Source organism: Colletes latitarsis, chromosome 10 (genome assembly GCF_051014445.1).
Source record: "Colletes latitarsis isolate SP2378_abdomen chromosome 10, iyColLati1, whole genome shotgun sequence".
NCBI lineage: Eukaryota > Metazoa > Arthropoda > Insecta > Hymenoptera > Colletidae > Colletes > Colletes latitarsis.
In genome coordinates, this window is record NC_135143.1 from 28,025,255 (window position 1) to 28,040,423 (window position 15,169).

At 39.4% G+C, this 15,169-nt stretch overlaps 1 protein-coding gene across 5 annotated transcripts in view; it reads left to right on the forward strand.

Moving 5' to 3' along the window:
- Rab32 (RAS oncogene family member Rab32) overlaps positions 1-14,935 on the forward strand; it is a 54,463-nt gene extending 39,528 nt beyond the window's left edge. For 3 of the 5 annotated variants that reach the window (XM_076775475.1, XM_076775478.1, XM_076775477.1), the window contains exons 2-4: positions 8,455-8,683; positions 9,007-9,332; positions 10,536-14,935. In XM_076775475.1, the coding sequence (XP_076631590.1) occupies positions 8,455-8,683; positions 9,007-9,332; positions 10,536-10,649 (669 nt within the window). In that variant the 3' untranslated portion in view covers positions 10,650-14,935. Of the gene's footprint in view, positions 1-352; positions 794-1,669; positions 2,257-7,380; positions 7,562-8,454; positions 8,684-9,006; positions 9,333-10,535 lie in introns of those variants that run through there. The other 2 variants (XM_076775473.1, XM_076775476.1) reach the window with 2 other exon arrangements.
- The last annotated feature ends 234 nt before the right edge of the window (positions 14,936-15,169 follow it).

Here is a 15,169-nt window from a genome sequence, read left to right on the forward strand (position 1 = left end):
CTCCTTGGCTATTACTGGAATCCAGTGGGATTTGGGGCCAATTTACATCAGATGCTCTGGCAGGGTTCACCCGTTTCCTTCGAATTTTATTTAATTCGTAACTATCAAAGTGCACCCATATACGTAGTAATTATTACTAATATTAATCCTCAAGCTCGAGTCTCGAAAAGCGTCTATCTATAGCAGAGCCTCTACCTATGCATTTTATTTAATTCGTAACTACCAAAGTAGCTATGTCCATGAATGCGGTAATTTATTTTTAATCTTTCGGTGAGATTAGTCCTAAAACTCGAGCCTCGAAAAGCGCCGCGTAAGAACGATAAGTCTGACCGGACTTGCTCTCCCGGCTTAGAGACGGCCCGCAAGAGGAGTCCGGAAGCGGAGGATGACGCCAAGGGCGGCTCGAGCTCGACCTTGAAGAAGAAGAAGAAGAAGTCGAACTCGCTGGTGCGTAAGCTGAGCCTGAACAAATTTCGGCTGTCGACGGACCAGGAGCCGAGACAGTCGCGCGAGGGTGGCGACAGCAGTCGTTCGCAGAGCCAATCGTCGCAGGAGTCGCCCAGTCTGTCGGACAGCCCGTCCAGGATCGCGAGGAAGGGGCAGGAGGCCGAGGCGATACCCACGAAGGAAAGGCTCGAGCATCGCGAGATCAACGAGGCGGGGGAGAGGGAGGGAGAGAAGGGAGAGACGAGGAAATCGGAGAAGCTGCTGGAGAAACCGGTGAGCACTGTCACCGTAGTGCAGCGCAGGTCGCCGTCGTTGACCATCAAGAGCTTTTCCAAGACCCAGCACGGTGAGCGATCACTCTCCGATCGAGGATAACGCCTCGTCTATTTCCATCTCTTTGCATCCTTTATTCTATCGCTGTCGATCAGCTCTCGCTTAGGTACCAGGCTTAGCTGATACTATTTGCTCTAGATACGACAGATGAATTGGCTAGAGACTTGCTAGTTTAGATAGTAGACTCAGCGATTTAACAGACAGCTAGTTCCACTGGTCCCTTTAGACTTGCTTAGATGCTACCAACTGATGTGATAGATGAACTGGCTGGAGACTTGCTAGTTTACGTAGTTAGCTGTGATAGTGAGGATTTCTGACGATTGATACCATCCACTAATCTGCTGACGAGTATACTAGGTGTAGATAGCGCGATTAGACGTAGGTGCTATCACGAAAGTCAAGAGACCCTATCGTAGACACGATTGCTCATAACTGACACAACTCGACGCGTCATTGTCAAGTATACTAGGTGTAGATAGTGCCTCCATGTGATTTATCAATACCTGAACCCCACTTCTAACATCATAGCCTTCACCCAACTGATCAGTCTCGCTACATCGACCATAATCACTGCTGGTTCCTTTACACTGTGACACTGAAGACTTCTGATCGTTCTACCGACGAGTATACTAGGTGTAGATAGTGCTCCCATGCGATTGGTCCTAGGTGCCATCCTGTAGACAGGATTGCTCGTAACTGATACAACTGAACGCATCACTGACAGGCATACTAGGTGTAGATAGTGCCACAACCTCATTTCTAACATCATCGATCAACCGACCAGTCCCAATACATCGATCATAATCTAACAAACTTGTCGCGAATCTCAAAGAAGCTTCGCGTAACAAGCTCGTTTGGAAAAGCGATTCCCTATAAACGGCTTGCGCAGATTCGCTGAGCCAGGAGAAGGCGCCGCGGCTGGAAGAACGGTGCAGCTCGACGCTTCCGTACTCGATCTCGAAATGGCCGGAGCAGAAGGGCGGGAAACAGGTCGTAGAGGCGACTAGGAAGTCCAAGTTGAACGCAAAGTCCGAGTCGGAGTGCGGGATACGCACGAATTCGTCGCCGCGCGAGGTGCGTCGAAAGCTGTCGTTGCTCGAGGAGAAACGGGCGATCTTCCAGCGACGATTGTTCCAAACTACCAAGGACTCCAACTCCAGGGAGACGGTGGTCGCCGTGAGTCTGGACGACGAGGATAACAACAGGACGTCCGCCAAGGAGGAGGAGAAACGCGAGGTGCAGACCAAGAAGAAGGCCAGGCACATCAGCGTGAAGAAGTTCGATACGTTTTCGACGTTCGAGGGCACGTTCGACGAGGAAACGGGAGTCGGATATCTGGCTGGCATCGAGGAGGACTATACGGAGAGCTACGATCGACAGAACCACGATTATTCGGCGCATCCAAGCACCATGGGGCCGATGGTCGGCGGCAGCGATAACGCGGAGAGGGCCAAAATCGCCAGCCAGGACAGCACGGTGAGAGTTTTGACGATACTCACCGTAGAGCTTTTCTTTTTACCTAGTATGGAGCATAGTAGCTGTAGAACAGATGATTGGTTAGACCAAGGATACTTAAAGTTTTGTGGACCACTTTCGAGAACTATGCTTCTAATGCATATTTTAGAGGGGTGGGATGTTTCTATCTTTTAAACGAGTATAGTTCATGACCCATATTTTAGGAAACTATTAGTGAATCGGTGGGGGTTTCCTGATGAAAACGAGTACAAACACGACTCTGTTCGGAACAGTTTTTATTAGACCCGCTTTCAAGTGACAAAATCGATTTACTACTTATAAACAAATATAACTCACGATCCACATTTTAGGAAACTATTAGTGAATTGGTGGGGTTTTCCTGATGAAAACGAGTACAAACACGACTCTGTTCGGAACATTTTTTATTAGACCCGCTTTCAAGTGACAAAATCGACTACTTGTAAACAAATATAACTCACGACCCACATTTTAATGAATCTATTAATGGATCGGTGAGGTTTTTCTGATGAAAACGAGTACAAACACGACTCTGTTCGGAACATTTTTTATTAGACCCGCTTTCAAGTGACAAAATCGATTAACTACTTATAAACAAAAATAACTCACGATCCACATTTTAGGAAACTATTAGTGAATCGGTGGGGTTTTTCTGATGAAAACGAGTACAAACACGACTCTGTTCGGAACATTTTTTATTAGACCCGCTTTCAAGTGACAAAATCGATTTACTACTTGTAAACAAATATAACTCACGACCCACAGTTTAATGAATCTATTAATGGATCGGTGAGGTTTTTCTGATGAAAACGAGTACAAAAACGACTCTGTTCGGAACATTTTTTATTAGACCCGCTTTCAAGTGACAAAATCGACTACTTGTAAACAAATATAACTCACGACCCACATTTTAATGAATCTATTAATGGATCGGTGAGGTTTTTCTGATGAAAACGAGTACAAACACGACTCTGTTCGGAACATTTTTTATTAGACCCGCTTTCAAGTGACAAAATCGCTTTGCTACTTTTAAACGAATATAACCTACGATTTAGTAAACTATTAATGGATCGATGGGATTTTCCTGATGAAAACGAGTACAAACATGACCTTTTTTACTATACCCGCTTTTAAGTGACAAAATTGGAACCGCGGGTTCGCTTGAAAGCGGGTTAGGTAATGAATCCAACCAAAACTAAAGAGAATTACCAATAAATACTCGAATTACACAGCCTCTAAGGGTCGAAACTCCAAACCGACGATCGCTATTATTTTACTCGTGTTAGAACTTTATTTTTTCGAACCAAAAATGAAATTTTAACTGTTATTTATCGTGGGACAAAGTGTCTATATCAAACTGAATTTTCTTCGATATAAAGATCGATGATTAGACCTTTGGATTTCTTTTCTTTCCTAATTTTTGCTTTCGTGCGTGTTTGAAGGCAAGTGTTTTGCAGTATTTTGAATATTTGATAAAGTTTCAAGTGTTATATTGTGATAACGCTTAATGTAATACTGTTTTACCCTAACATGTATTTACTTATCGGCGACTGTTGCCCGACGAACGGTGACACTTGTAATTTATGTCGTTGCTTGTCGACGATATCGCGAATTATACTACTTGTTCGAGCTAATAGTGCACACGTACAGCATGAATCCACAGCTCCCTAAGCGCAGGCCACTCTCAAGCATGAACATCTGTACGTGACACAATTCTAATTGAAATTAATTACGAAAAGCCACGCTAAAATCAATAGAAAATTCTTTTTAAAAAACTGAATAGATATCTTGCTCTGTATTTATTGTTCTTGTAAAAATTACTCGGCTGTAAAAATAGCAATATTTATTCCGTGAGCTTGTCGAAGCTTCGACAAATATGTACATATTCGATAAAAAATATCTACTGCAAACTAATGTAGGGTCTAAAATTTGCTAGAAACACAAAAATGTTGCTTGCACGATTATTAATATTTCTTTCGTAGTTTAGGATATTTTATAGGTATTCTTTCTGTAACTTGAATAGAATGTTAAATGGGGCGAACGTTTATACGAAACTGTTGTGAAACACCCTGTATTCGTTTCAAAGGATATTTGATTTCTGTGACGGTGAATCGATAGACGCTTTCTGCGGTCCTTGTGGTTCCCTTCTATCCAATCTGCTCCTTTTAGTCCAGATGGTCGCGAGTTTTTCGCGGCTCGTGCACCCGTAGACGAGGTTCGTGTTACATACGTGGTCTCGCCTGCTCTATCTCGTTCTCGGTGCTCTCTAACGCGAGAAGCTTAATTGGAGCACGGTCGACGACGTCTCGAGAGGAAAACCTGGTCGACGCTCTCCCATCTTTGACCCCCGATCTTCAAACATCCAACAATGGACCACGAAATCGCGGAAGACGATCTATTTCTGTTAGAAAAATGGACGAGCTCACTTCTCAGGCACTGGACAGATGTCCAGCCATCGCCTGCTGTAAATGTTCGAACACGTCGTTACATGTCGAATAGAACACTTCTATACAGCCATTTTGCATTTATATAAATTTCTATCTTGTTCGTTAATTGTGTCTAAGTTTATTATTTCGTATCTCGACCACACCAACAATTTCGAAAGAAACGCGTGGAAACTCACGAATTCTCAGAACGAAAGTGTTGATGAGGGATACGAAGTAATAAACTTAGATACGATAAACGAACAAAATGGAAATTTATATAAAAGTAACAAATATGGCTGCACAGAACTGTTCTGTTTTACAAGTGATCCAGTGCCTGAGAAATAAGTTATTTCTCTAACAGAAAGACTTCGAAATTTTTGGGAGCCTCGAAAGTCTTTGGAATCACGAATCTGTCGTGTTGAATTTACGAAAAATTCTATAGATACACGGCTTCGTTTTTATAGCAGATTACTATTACCATCGAGTTTATGGTTACAAGCTTTTTCATGGCGGATTATCCTTCGCGCGTTCAACCACGCGTGGATCGTGTTTCCTATCATGATTTTATTTTGCCACTACGAAACGGTACGCAGATAATATTTCTATGGATTGCCAGGCAGAAAATGGCGTCCACCGAATGGCAACCCCTCTACCTGAATTTTATGGCAGCCCGTGTTAAATTTTAAAGCTTACCCGAAGATTGTTCGACCTGAAAACTTTCCATGGGTTTGTGAATCATTCGCCTGGAATTTTGGAAATATTCCTGGCGCTTCTTGGTTCATTGCAAACGGGGCTTTGTCTTCTCTGAAACTTGTTAGTCTCGTAGATTCGGAATCTTAATGGAAAAAGTTTTAAATTTCAAACAAGAAACAAAAGAGAAATTATTTTTCGAACTGTCCATTTATTGCTGGAACTGACGTAATAATTATAGATATTAGAATCGAGTTTTCGCGAAAATACATTTTCTTCGAGTATACACCCATGGGAAAAATTTTAACGGGACATTCTAGAGGCCAATACAAGACGAAAATCAAGAATATCAATTTGTTGATGGAGGCTTCGTTAAAAAGTTATTAACGTTTAAAGTTCCGCTTGTTATGAATTTTTTTCTCGAAAATGCGCAGGATTTCGGGGGTATGTGTAATGACCAAAAATGATTGTAATTAACCCCTGTAACTAAATATAATTTTTTTAGTATCATTTGAAATTTTTTAATTTCGTCTAAAAATTTCAGTATCTATTCGAATTTTTTTCTGGAAAGTGGGTAGCATTTCGGGGGTATGTGTAATGACCAAAAATGATTATAATTAACCCCTGTAACTAAATATAATTTTTTTAGTATGATTTGAAATTTTTTAATTTCGTCTAAAATTTTCAGTATTTACTCGAATTTTTTTCTCGAAAGTGGGCAGCATTTCGGGGGTATGTGTAATGACCAAAAATGATTATAATTAACCCCTGTAACTAAATATAATTTTTTTAGTATGATTTGAAATTTTTTAATTTCGTCTAAAATTTTCAGTATCTACTCGAATTTTTTTTTCGAAAGTGGGCAGCATTTCGGGGATATGTGTAATGACCAAAAATGATTGTAATTAACCCCTGTAACTAAATATAATTTTTTTAGTATCATTTGAAATTTTTTAATTTCGTCTAAAAATTTCAGTATCTACTCGAATTTTTTTCTGGAAAGTGGGTAGCATTTCGGGGGTATGTGTAATGACCAAAAATGATTATAATTAACCCCTGTAACTAAATATAATTTTTTTAGTATGATTTGAAATTTTTTAATTTCGTCTAAAATTTTCAGTATTTACTCGAATTTTTTTCTCGAAAGTGGGCAGCATTTCGGGGGTATGTGTAATGACCAAAAATGATTATAATTAACCCCTGTAACTAAATATAATTTTTTTAGTATGATTTGAAATTTTTTAATTTCGTCTAAAATTTTCAGTATCTACTCGAATTTTTTTTTCGAAAGTGGGTAGCATTTCGAGGATATGTGTAATGACCAAAAATGATTGTAATTAACCCCTGTAACTAAATATAATTTTTCCAGAACGATTTGAAATTTTTTAATTTTGTCGAAAAATTTCACACCTTCTCGAATTTTTTTCTGGAAAGTGAGTAGGATTTCGAGGGTATGTCTGTTGACCAAAAATGCTTGCAATTGATCCCTGCAACTAAAAAGAATTTTTCCAAGACGATTTGAAATTTTTGAATTTTGTCGAAAAATTTCACACCTTCTTGAATTTTTTTCTGGAAAGTGAGTAGGATTTCGGGGGTATGTCTATTCACCAAAAATCATTGTAATTGATCCCCGTAACCGAAAATAATTTTTCCAGAACGATTTGAAATTTTTTAATTTAATTGTTAACTTTTTAACGAAGCCTCCATCAACAAATTGGAATTCTTGATTTTCGTCTTATTTTGGTCTCTAGAATCCCCGATTAAAATTTTTCCCAGGGTTAACCGAACACCCTGTATTTAAATGGAAAGTCGAGGATATTGAAAAGGTTCGTCGAGGCGCGGAAAATTTCCAGGTTCGAATTCTATAGATCCCCTGGATTAGCCACTCCGCCTGGAATTACTTCCACTTTTGACAAATCCCTTCGTTGTTGACGAACTTCAGACGGTCGACATGTCGTCTGATCGCATTCCCCGACGATTCTTCTCCGTGAGTCATTTCTGTGGTGCACGTCGAGTGGTTCAGAACGGATTCATCGGATCAACGACGTCTGAGAAACGATCGAGAGTCGCGCGCGTAAACAATGGACGTCGAGCAGAAGTTCTGGAAGAACCTGGAGGCGTTGAACTTCGCCAACTGGAAGTTTCACTCGAAGAAATGGAAGTGGTGGAGGGTCGGTTTATTGCTTTTTCTAATTTTTTTTCCCTCACCCCCCAAAACGTCGTTCTTTTCTTTGAATCTTCGCAGCGACTTCCGGTCCACGGATTCGGTGATGATCTTCGATAAAATAATTTAATTTCTGCTGAATTTGTGGTGGTATTTTCACGAAGTAATTATTTCGAATTTTTCGAAACTGTTTAAAATAGAAAACGAAGAATTTATAGTGGGGCATCGATGCAAAATTACATCACAACGGTTCGAACAGTGTAGAGTATCGGTAGAGTCATCGTTTTCGATAATTTACTAATTCCCGACCATTTTACAACTCCGAGTTTGTCATTTTTCCACGGAGGTGATAAGATAAGTTACGGTACAAACACAGCACAGTGCAAAATCGCCACACGAACGCGTCAACGAGTATTTAATAAACAGCTGGTTAATAATTGCGATATCAGCGTGCAAAACAATATTAAAAATCTTCTGAAAATCACGCAATCGAAATACAATCGAATGTTACACATTATCTGCAACGACGTCGAAAAATAATTGCATAATAGAGATAATGTAACGAGAAACTCCAGAAATACACGGAAATTAAGAGAACGTTATGTACGATAGTCAGTGTTTATTAAATCGTATAATAAACAACCTCGATTGTTTAATAGAATAAATTAAAAAGAATTCTCAAATCAAGAGAACGGAAAGTGAAAATAAAATGTACCGTTTACCATGTACGATTCAATTTTCAAATATTCCCGCGAAAATCCACGCGACTCCGCAAAATGGAGTCGTTATCCGTACGATCTAAAATTCCTATAATGAAAAATATGGTCGAGACAAGTGATTATAGACACGTAGACTAGCAGTATTAGCAAATAACGAGTGATATTTTCTTTCTTTGTGCAGTCGTCTCAGAACAATGCGCCAAATGCCGGATTAGGCGAGAAACGGGAACACTTGTACAAAATCCTGGTAATCGGCGAGCTGGGGGCCGGAAAGACATCCATCATCAAGAGATACGTTCACCAGTTCTTCTCGCAGTACTATCGCGCGACAATTGGCGTCGACTTCGCTCTGAAAGTCTTGAACTGGGACCCCCACACAATCATCAGGCTCCAGCTATGGGATATCGCAGGTCAGTCGTAATTTACGATCCCCCGTTTCTCATCCCTCCATTTGTCGAGGATTTATCTTGCTTATTTTCGCGCGAGAAATTAGCTCCTACCTTATTGCAAGCTTCCTAAGTTCTCTGACATGTGAAATTAGTTTACAAAACTAACTCTGGCCCCCTAATAACGAAAATGGGTGTCACTTGAAAGATGTCAACTACCAGAAAAATAGCGTCGAATGGGTGTAAATTAATTGCCCCTGATAATGGAATTTGGATGGTAATTACTACTTGGGGAATCAAATTCGTTTTGGGGCGATTTCAAGATGGCGGTTGCTCGTGTGTTACAGGTCAAGAGAGGTTCGGGAACATGACTCGAGTGTACTACAAGGAAGCAGTGGGTGCTTTCATAGTGTTCGACGCGACGAGAAGCGCGACCCTCAACGCGGTGGTCAAGTGGAAACAGGACCTGGACTCGAAAGTGCAGCTTCCTGACGGCTCGCCGATCCCCTGCGTCCTTCTGGCGAACAAGTGCGATCAAGAGAAGGAGGGGCTCGTAAATTCACCGGCGAAAATGGACGACTACTGCAAGGAGAAGAACTTTGCTGGCTGGTTCGAGACGTCTGCCAAGGAGAACATCAACATCGAGAAAGCGACACGATTCCTTGTTAACAAAGTGAGTTTCCATCCTCGATGACTACCCACGTTTAACTTTCGTTCGAAATAAAATGAAAATTTGAAACGAGAAATCCAATGTCAGCAAACACATTGGTAGAAAATGTAAAAAGTTTGTTTTATTGAGAAGACAGCTTCGAGTAGTAGATATAGATACACGCCACTATGCCACAAAGGGGTTAAGATTGAGGGAAATTGTTGTTGCATCGTGAACCAAGAGTTGTTTGGACATGGGGCAAACTACGATTAACGAAGATAGTCTGAGAGCTACGCACAAGTTATTTGTGGAATATCGTGTTGCCCCCTCGATCGGTCACTGTATTACGTTCGATGGATTTATCAATGACGTCGTTTCGAGATGATCGCCTTAACGAGACTCCGGAGTTCGTTCCAGTCGACGTAAACTAATTTACTGCGTCGATCATCCGCGCATCAGCTGCGCGATAGTACAGCTTAAGGCGGAAACACATGACGTTTGTCTCTGATCCGTCAGTAATACGCAAAAATATAAATGAAAGGAAATGACAGTTTATATATATATATATTTGTCATTATATCATCAAGAGAACATTATCAATGAATCGGTGGCGTTTTCCTGATTAAAACGAGTACAAACACGACCTACTTTGGACCACTTTAATTATAGGTTATTTTTTAAAATGGTCAACTATATATATAATTAGACATAGTCCGAATGGGGCCGTGTTTGGACTCATTTTAACCAGGGAGACATCAGTAATCTGTTCATAATACTCACACAAATATTATGAGAACGCTAGTTTATATATTTGTCATTATATGATCAAGAGAACATTATCGATGAATCGGTGGCGTTTTCCCGATTAAAACGAGTACAAACACGACCTAGTTTGGACCACTTTCATTATAGGTTATTTGTTTAAATATTCAACTATACAAGTAATTAAACATAGTCTGAATGGTGCCGTGTTTGGACTCATTTTAACCGGGAAGACCTCAGCAATCTATTCGTAATACTCCCACGAAGATTTAAGAATAAATATTACGAAGATGCTAGTTTGGGTCGTTCGAAAGTGGGAGTTACTGTTTCAATATTTTACAGGCGCACTTATGCTCGAGTTGCCGCGTTTGCTATGCAAGAGAATCCCAATTTGTGATGATATTCGCTCCGATATCTGACCTACTCGGGAAGAAGCCTACTAAATGCCCGTTCTCTCGGTTTCAGATACTTCAGAACGACCAGCTAATTAAGGACATCGGGTCCAAGGATCAGACGGACGGCGAGAGATTCGCGCTGAACCAGTCGCCGGCGAGTCCAAAGAAGTCCTGCTTCTGTTGACGAATCGGTAACCCACCGATAGCAGGATCGCCCGATCCGTTATCGTCGTACCCACGTCGTGGTCGCGATGTCGTCGACGCCATGACACTGACGTCCGTTTGGCTCGGGCTGGCCATCGGTTTTCGTCTCGATCGCCACCGCGAGAACACAATGGCGGCCGTATATCGCGCCGCGACGGCCATCGGGGACACTTAGGCGCGATTGGCTGGTCGCCGATCGCCGAGGACGCGCGATTCCGATAGATCGTCGCTCGTGCTCGTCCGTTTGTACATACACGCGTTCGTTACCGATCCAGAAAGAATCGGGAGCCTCGAATGCTGAATCGAGAAAAGAAACGATGGTATCGGGGGCTGACAGAGCTGACCTAGACCTAGCAGTGACCTAGTTAGAGCAGAAGATGCGGAGTTACTAGTTTAGAAACGACTGAAAACCCCCTCTTTTAAATTTTGTTTTAGATACACCTCCCAAAATATTGATTCCTAATCTTTTGTAACGGAAACGAAGGAGGTTCGTAAAGGTGGAAATTAATTTTTGTAGAAATCTTTAGTATACATTTGAGTTTAGGATTTATTGCTTCCACGACACGCGTAGATTATTTTCATTCCACTTCGTTCGTAAGTCGAACTTGTTGCAATTAAGTTTTGCGAAAGAAGAATAAACTATTCGCCACGTTATAATTAACACGATTTCGAGAAGATTTTCTCTTAAGGGGTCTGCCTAATTCGGACCTCCAATCTTTTGGACATATCAATTTCTAATTCTGTGCGTACCATTTACTCAGATCGATACAAACGTAAAACTTGAAAAGATTCATTTTAGAATAATACCTTTAAGGCTCGAATCTTTGAGGAAATGTGAAAAAAAAAATTGTTTTCCACAATTAAAAATTAGACGGACCCCTTGAGCGAGTTTGGGGGAGTGGTCTTATCGATCGACCTCGAAAATTTTTCTACTTTTTAACCCCGCGATGCGACGAAAGCTTTCACGGTCGGCCGTAACTCACTTTAACCACGAGTAAAAGAACGGCAACTAACAGGTAGCTAACTATCGATCGTTACCAAGTAAGTCTAGTTATGTAACCCAAGCTCTAACTTATATAATACAAGGTGGTCCATTGGAACCAGGACATTTTACATAATGTAAACATTAAAATAAACACGATTCAATTAATATTGCTCCAAAAACAAAAAAATTTGTATTAAATAAACACTTATTAATTATATCGAGGAAAGAGAAAACAAAGAAGCTGTGCAATTTTTGTTGTCGACAGTGTATTGTATTGATTGAGACAGCGAAGATGTCCAGTTTCTAGTGGGACCACCCTGTACAACTGTCGTCAGAATGACCCGTCGTGACGTTTTAGCGTTGGCAAGTCATTTTGTCGGCGGTTGCAGGCCCGACAGTAGATCCTTTTTATACGAAAACGCCTCGATATTAACGCGTACGAGAACACGTGCAGAATCAGAATGAAATTCCCGCCGGCGAAAGTACTACGCGCGGTTCGTTACGTTCGTTAATTTTTAAGCTCACGGACGGGCGAACGCATGTTCCGATGCCACGTGTTTTTCGCGTGCCCGAAATTGTCGACACGTATTATACATAATGTAATTATATGTAAGAGACATATTATATAAATATTATTTATAGCGAATCACTTGAAAGTCAATATATTATTACGTTGCAAAGCATTCAGTTCTCGTCTTCCTCGACATCCTAATTTGCTGAGACTAATAAATATTATTATTTAATTCAAGGAACTCGATGGCGATATTCTGGGTGAAAAAAATTATGATAATAAAGATACCAACGTCTGGAAAATACCAAAAGCGTTGAAATTCAACGTTCAACTTGAAATAAAAATAGAAAAGTATTTGCAAGGTTAGCGATAGCAAAGTTGATACGAGATTAGGAAATCTTGGTGTCTTTTTGTTGCGGATGATTCGATGATTAGATACCGTTTGCGTCAATCGATTTTGATCAAGCTTTTTTTAATATACAAATAATAATTTTCTAATATATCAAATATTAGAAAATATTCAAAGTTTTTTATTCGTTGAATTAGCTTGCCTATAAAATGTTCGAATATTATTAAACTATTCCAATAGTCCCAGACCTAGTTAGTGGACAATTCTTGGCACGGATATTGAGAACCACTGGCATCGAAACGTCCATGACTATGAGCTTAATTGTATGAAAACCGATGAAAGTGTTCCTCGTTCCATCCATGACTTCTCAAGCATTCCGTCGTTCTTACTCTATTACTGGACTTATTCATAAATATATCAACAATCGAACTAGGATCTATTTTAAAATTAAACGTGTAAAAAAAACTAAAAGAGACCGTGTCTTTTAAGAGAACCGTCACTTCCATGTTAAAACGAAGATCGAGAAACGATTGCGTTACTTTCTAAACAAATTTTAGCATAGAATTTTGTGTATAGAGAAATCCATACATACAGGGTGTTCGGCCACTCCTGGGAAAAATTTTAATGGGGGATTCTAGAAGCCAAAATATTCGAAATTTTTCGACGGGAAAAAAAATTTCAAATCGTTTTGGAAAAATTATTTTCGGTTGTGTGGGTCAATTATAATCATTTTTGGGCATTACACATAACCCCGAAATCCTACGCACTTTCGAGAAAAAAATTCGAGAAGGTGTGAAATTTTTCGACAAAATTAAAACATTTCAAATCGTTCTAAAAAAATTATTTCCAGTTGCAGGGGTCAATTGCAATCATTTTTGGTCGATACACATAACCCCGAAATCTTGCGCATTTTCGAGAAAAAAATTCGAGTAGCTACTGAAATTTTTAGATGAAATTAAAAAATTTCGAATCATACTAAAAAAAATATATTTAGTTACAGGGGTCAATTATAATCATTTTTGGTCATTACACATAACCCCGAAATCCTACGCACTTTTGAGAAAAAAATTCGAGGAGGTGTGAAATTTTTCGACAAAATTAAAAAATTTCAAATCGTTCTAAAAAAATTATTTCCAGTTGCAGGGGTCAATTGCAATCATTTTTGGTCGATACACATAACCCCGAAATCTTGCGCATTTTCGAGAAAAAAATTCGAGGAGGTGTGAAATTTTTCGACGGAATTAAAAAATTTCAAATCGTTCTAAAAAAATTATTTCCAGTTGCAGGGGTCAATTGCAATCATTTTTGGTCGATACACATAACCCCGAAATCTTGCGCATTTTCGAGAAAAAAATTCGAGTAGCTACTGAAATTTTTAGATGAAATTAAAAAATTTCGAATCATACTAAAAAATATATATTTAGTTACAGGGGTCAATTATAATCATTTTTGGTCATTACACATAACCCCGAAATCCTACGCACTTTTGAGAAAAAAATTCGAGGAGGTGTGAAATTTTTCGACAAAATTAAAAAATTTCAAATCGTTCTAAAAAAATTATTTTCAGTTGCAGGGGTCAATTGCAATCATTTTTGGTCATTATATATACCCCCGAAATCTTGCGCATTTTTGAGAAAAAAATTCGAGGAGGTGTGAAATTTTTCGACGGAATTAAAAAATTTCAAATCGTTCTAAAAAAATTATTTCCAGTTGCAGGGGTCAATTGCAATCATTTTTGGTCGATACACATAACCCCGAAATCTTGCGCATTTTCGAGAAAAAAATTCGAGTAGCTACCGAAATTTTTAGATGAAATTAAAAAATTTCGAATCATACTAAAAAAAATATATTTAGTTACAGGGGTCAATTATAATCATTTTTGGTCATTACACATAACCCCGAAATCCTACGCACTTTTGAGAAAAAAATTCGAGGAGGTGTGAAATTTTTCGACAAAATTAAAAAATTTCAAATCGTTCTAAAAAAATTATTTTCAGTTGCAGGGGTCAATTGCAATCATTTTTGGTCATTATATATACCCCCGAAATCTTGCGCATTTTCGAGAAAAAAATTCATAACAAGCGGAACTTTAAACGTTAATAACTTTTTAACGAAGCCTCCATCAATAAATTGGTATTCTTGATTTTCGACTTATTTTAGCCTCTAGAATCCCCCATTAAAATTTTTCCCATGGTTGGCCGAACACTCTGTATATACATATAAAATATCATTACTATAATATATACACAACATACTTGTATAGCCTATATTGTAAATATCTTGAATTTTACACCAACGCGTCTCTTTTTCATTGATCGACGAAAACTCGAGGCACGTTTATACACTTTTGTATGTATGTATCGTACGAGTCGTAGAAAGGATACGCAATAAACGTCGTTGCTTTACATAAGAGGAGAATAATCGGTTTGGAGCCTTATTATAAGAAAAAACTTGTGGGGGGATTGGGATAGGCAAAGAATTATAACTCGATCCTTACCACGATACTGCGGGAGTAACACAAAACGTTTTAATTATAATTTCTAGACGGCTATACCAAATACAGGTCAGCGACTCGCGTCGGCGATCAATCGATACCAAGTGGCCTCCACCTGTTCCTCACGGGGTTTTTATATCTGTCTCGGACAAACGACAGTC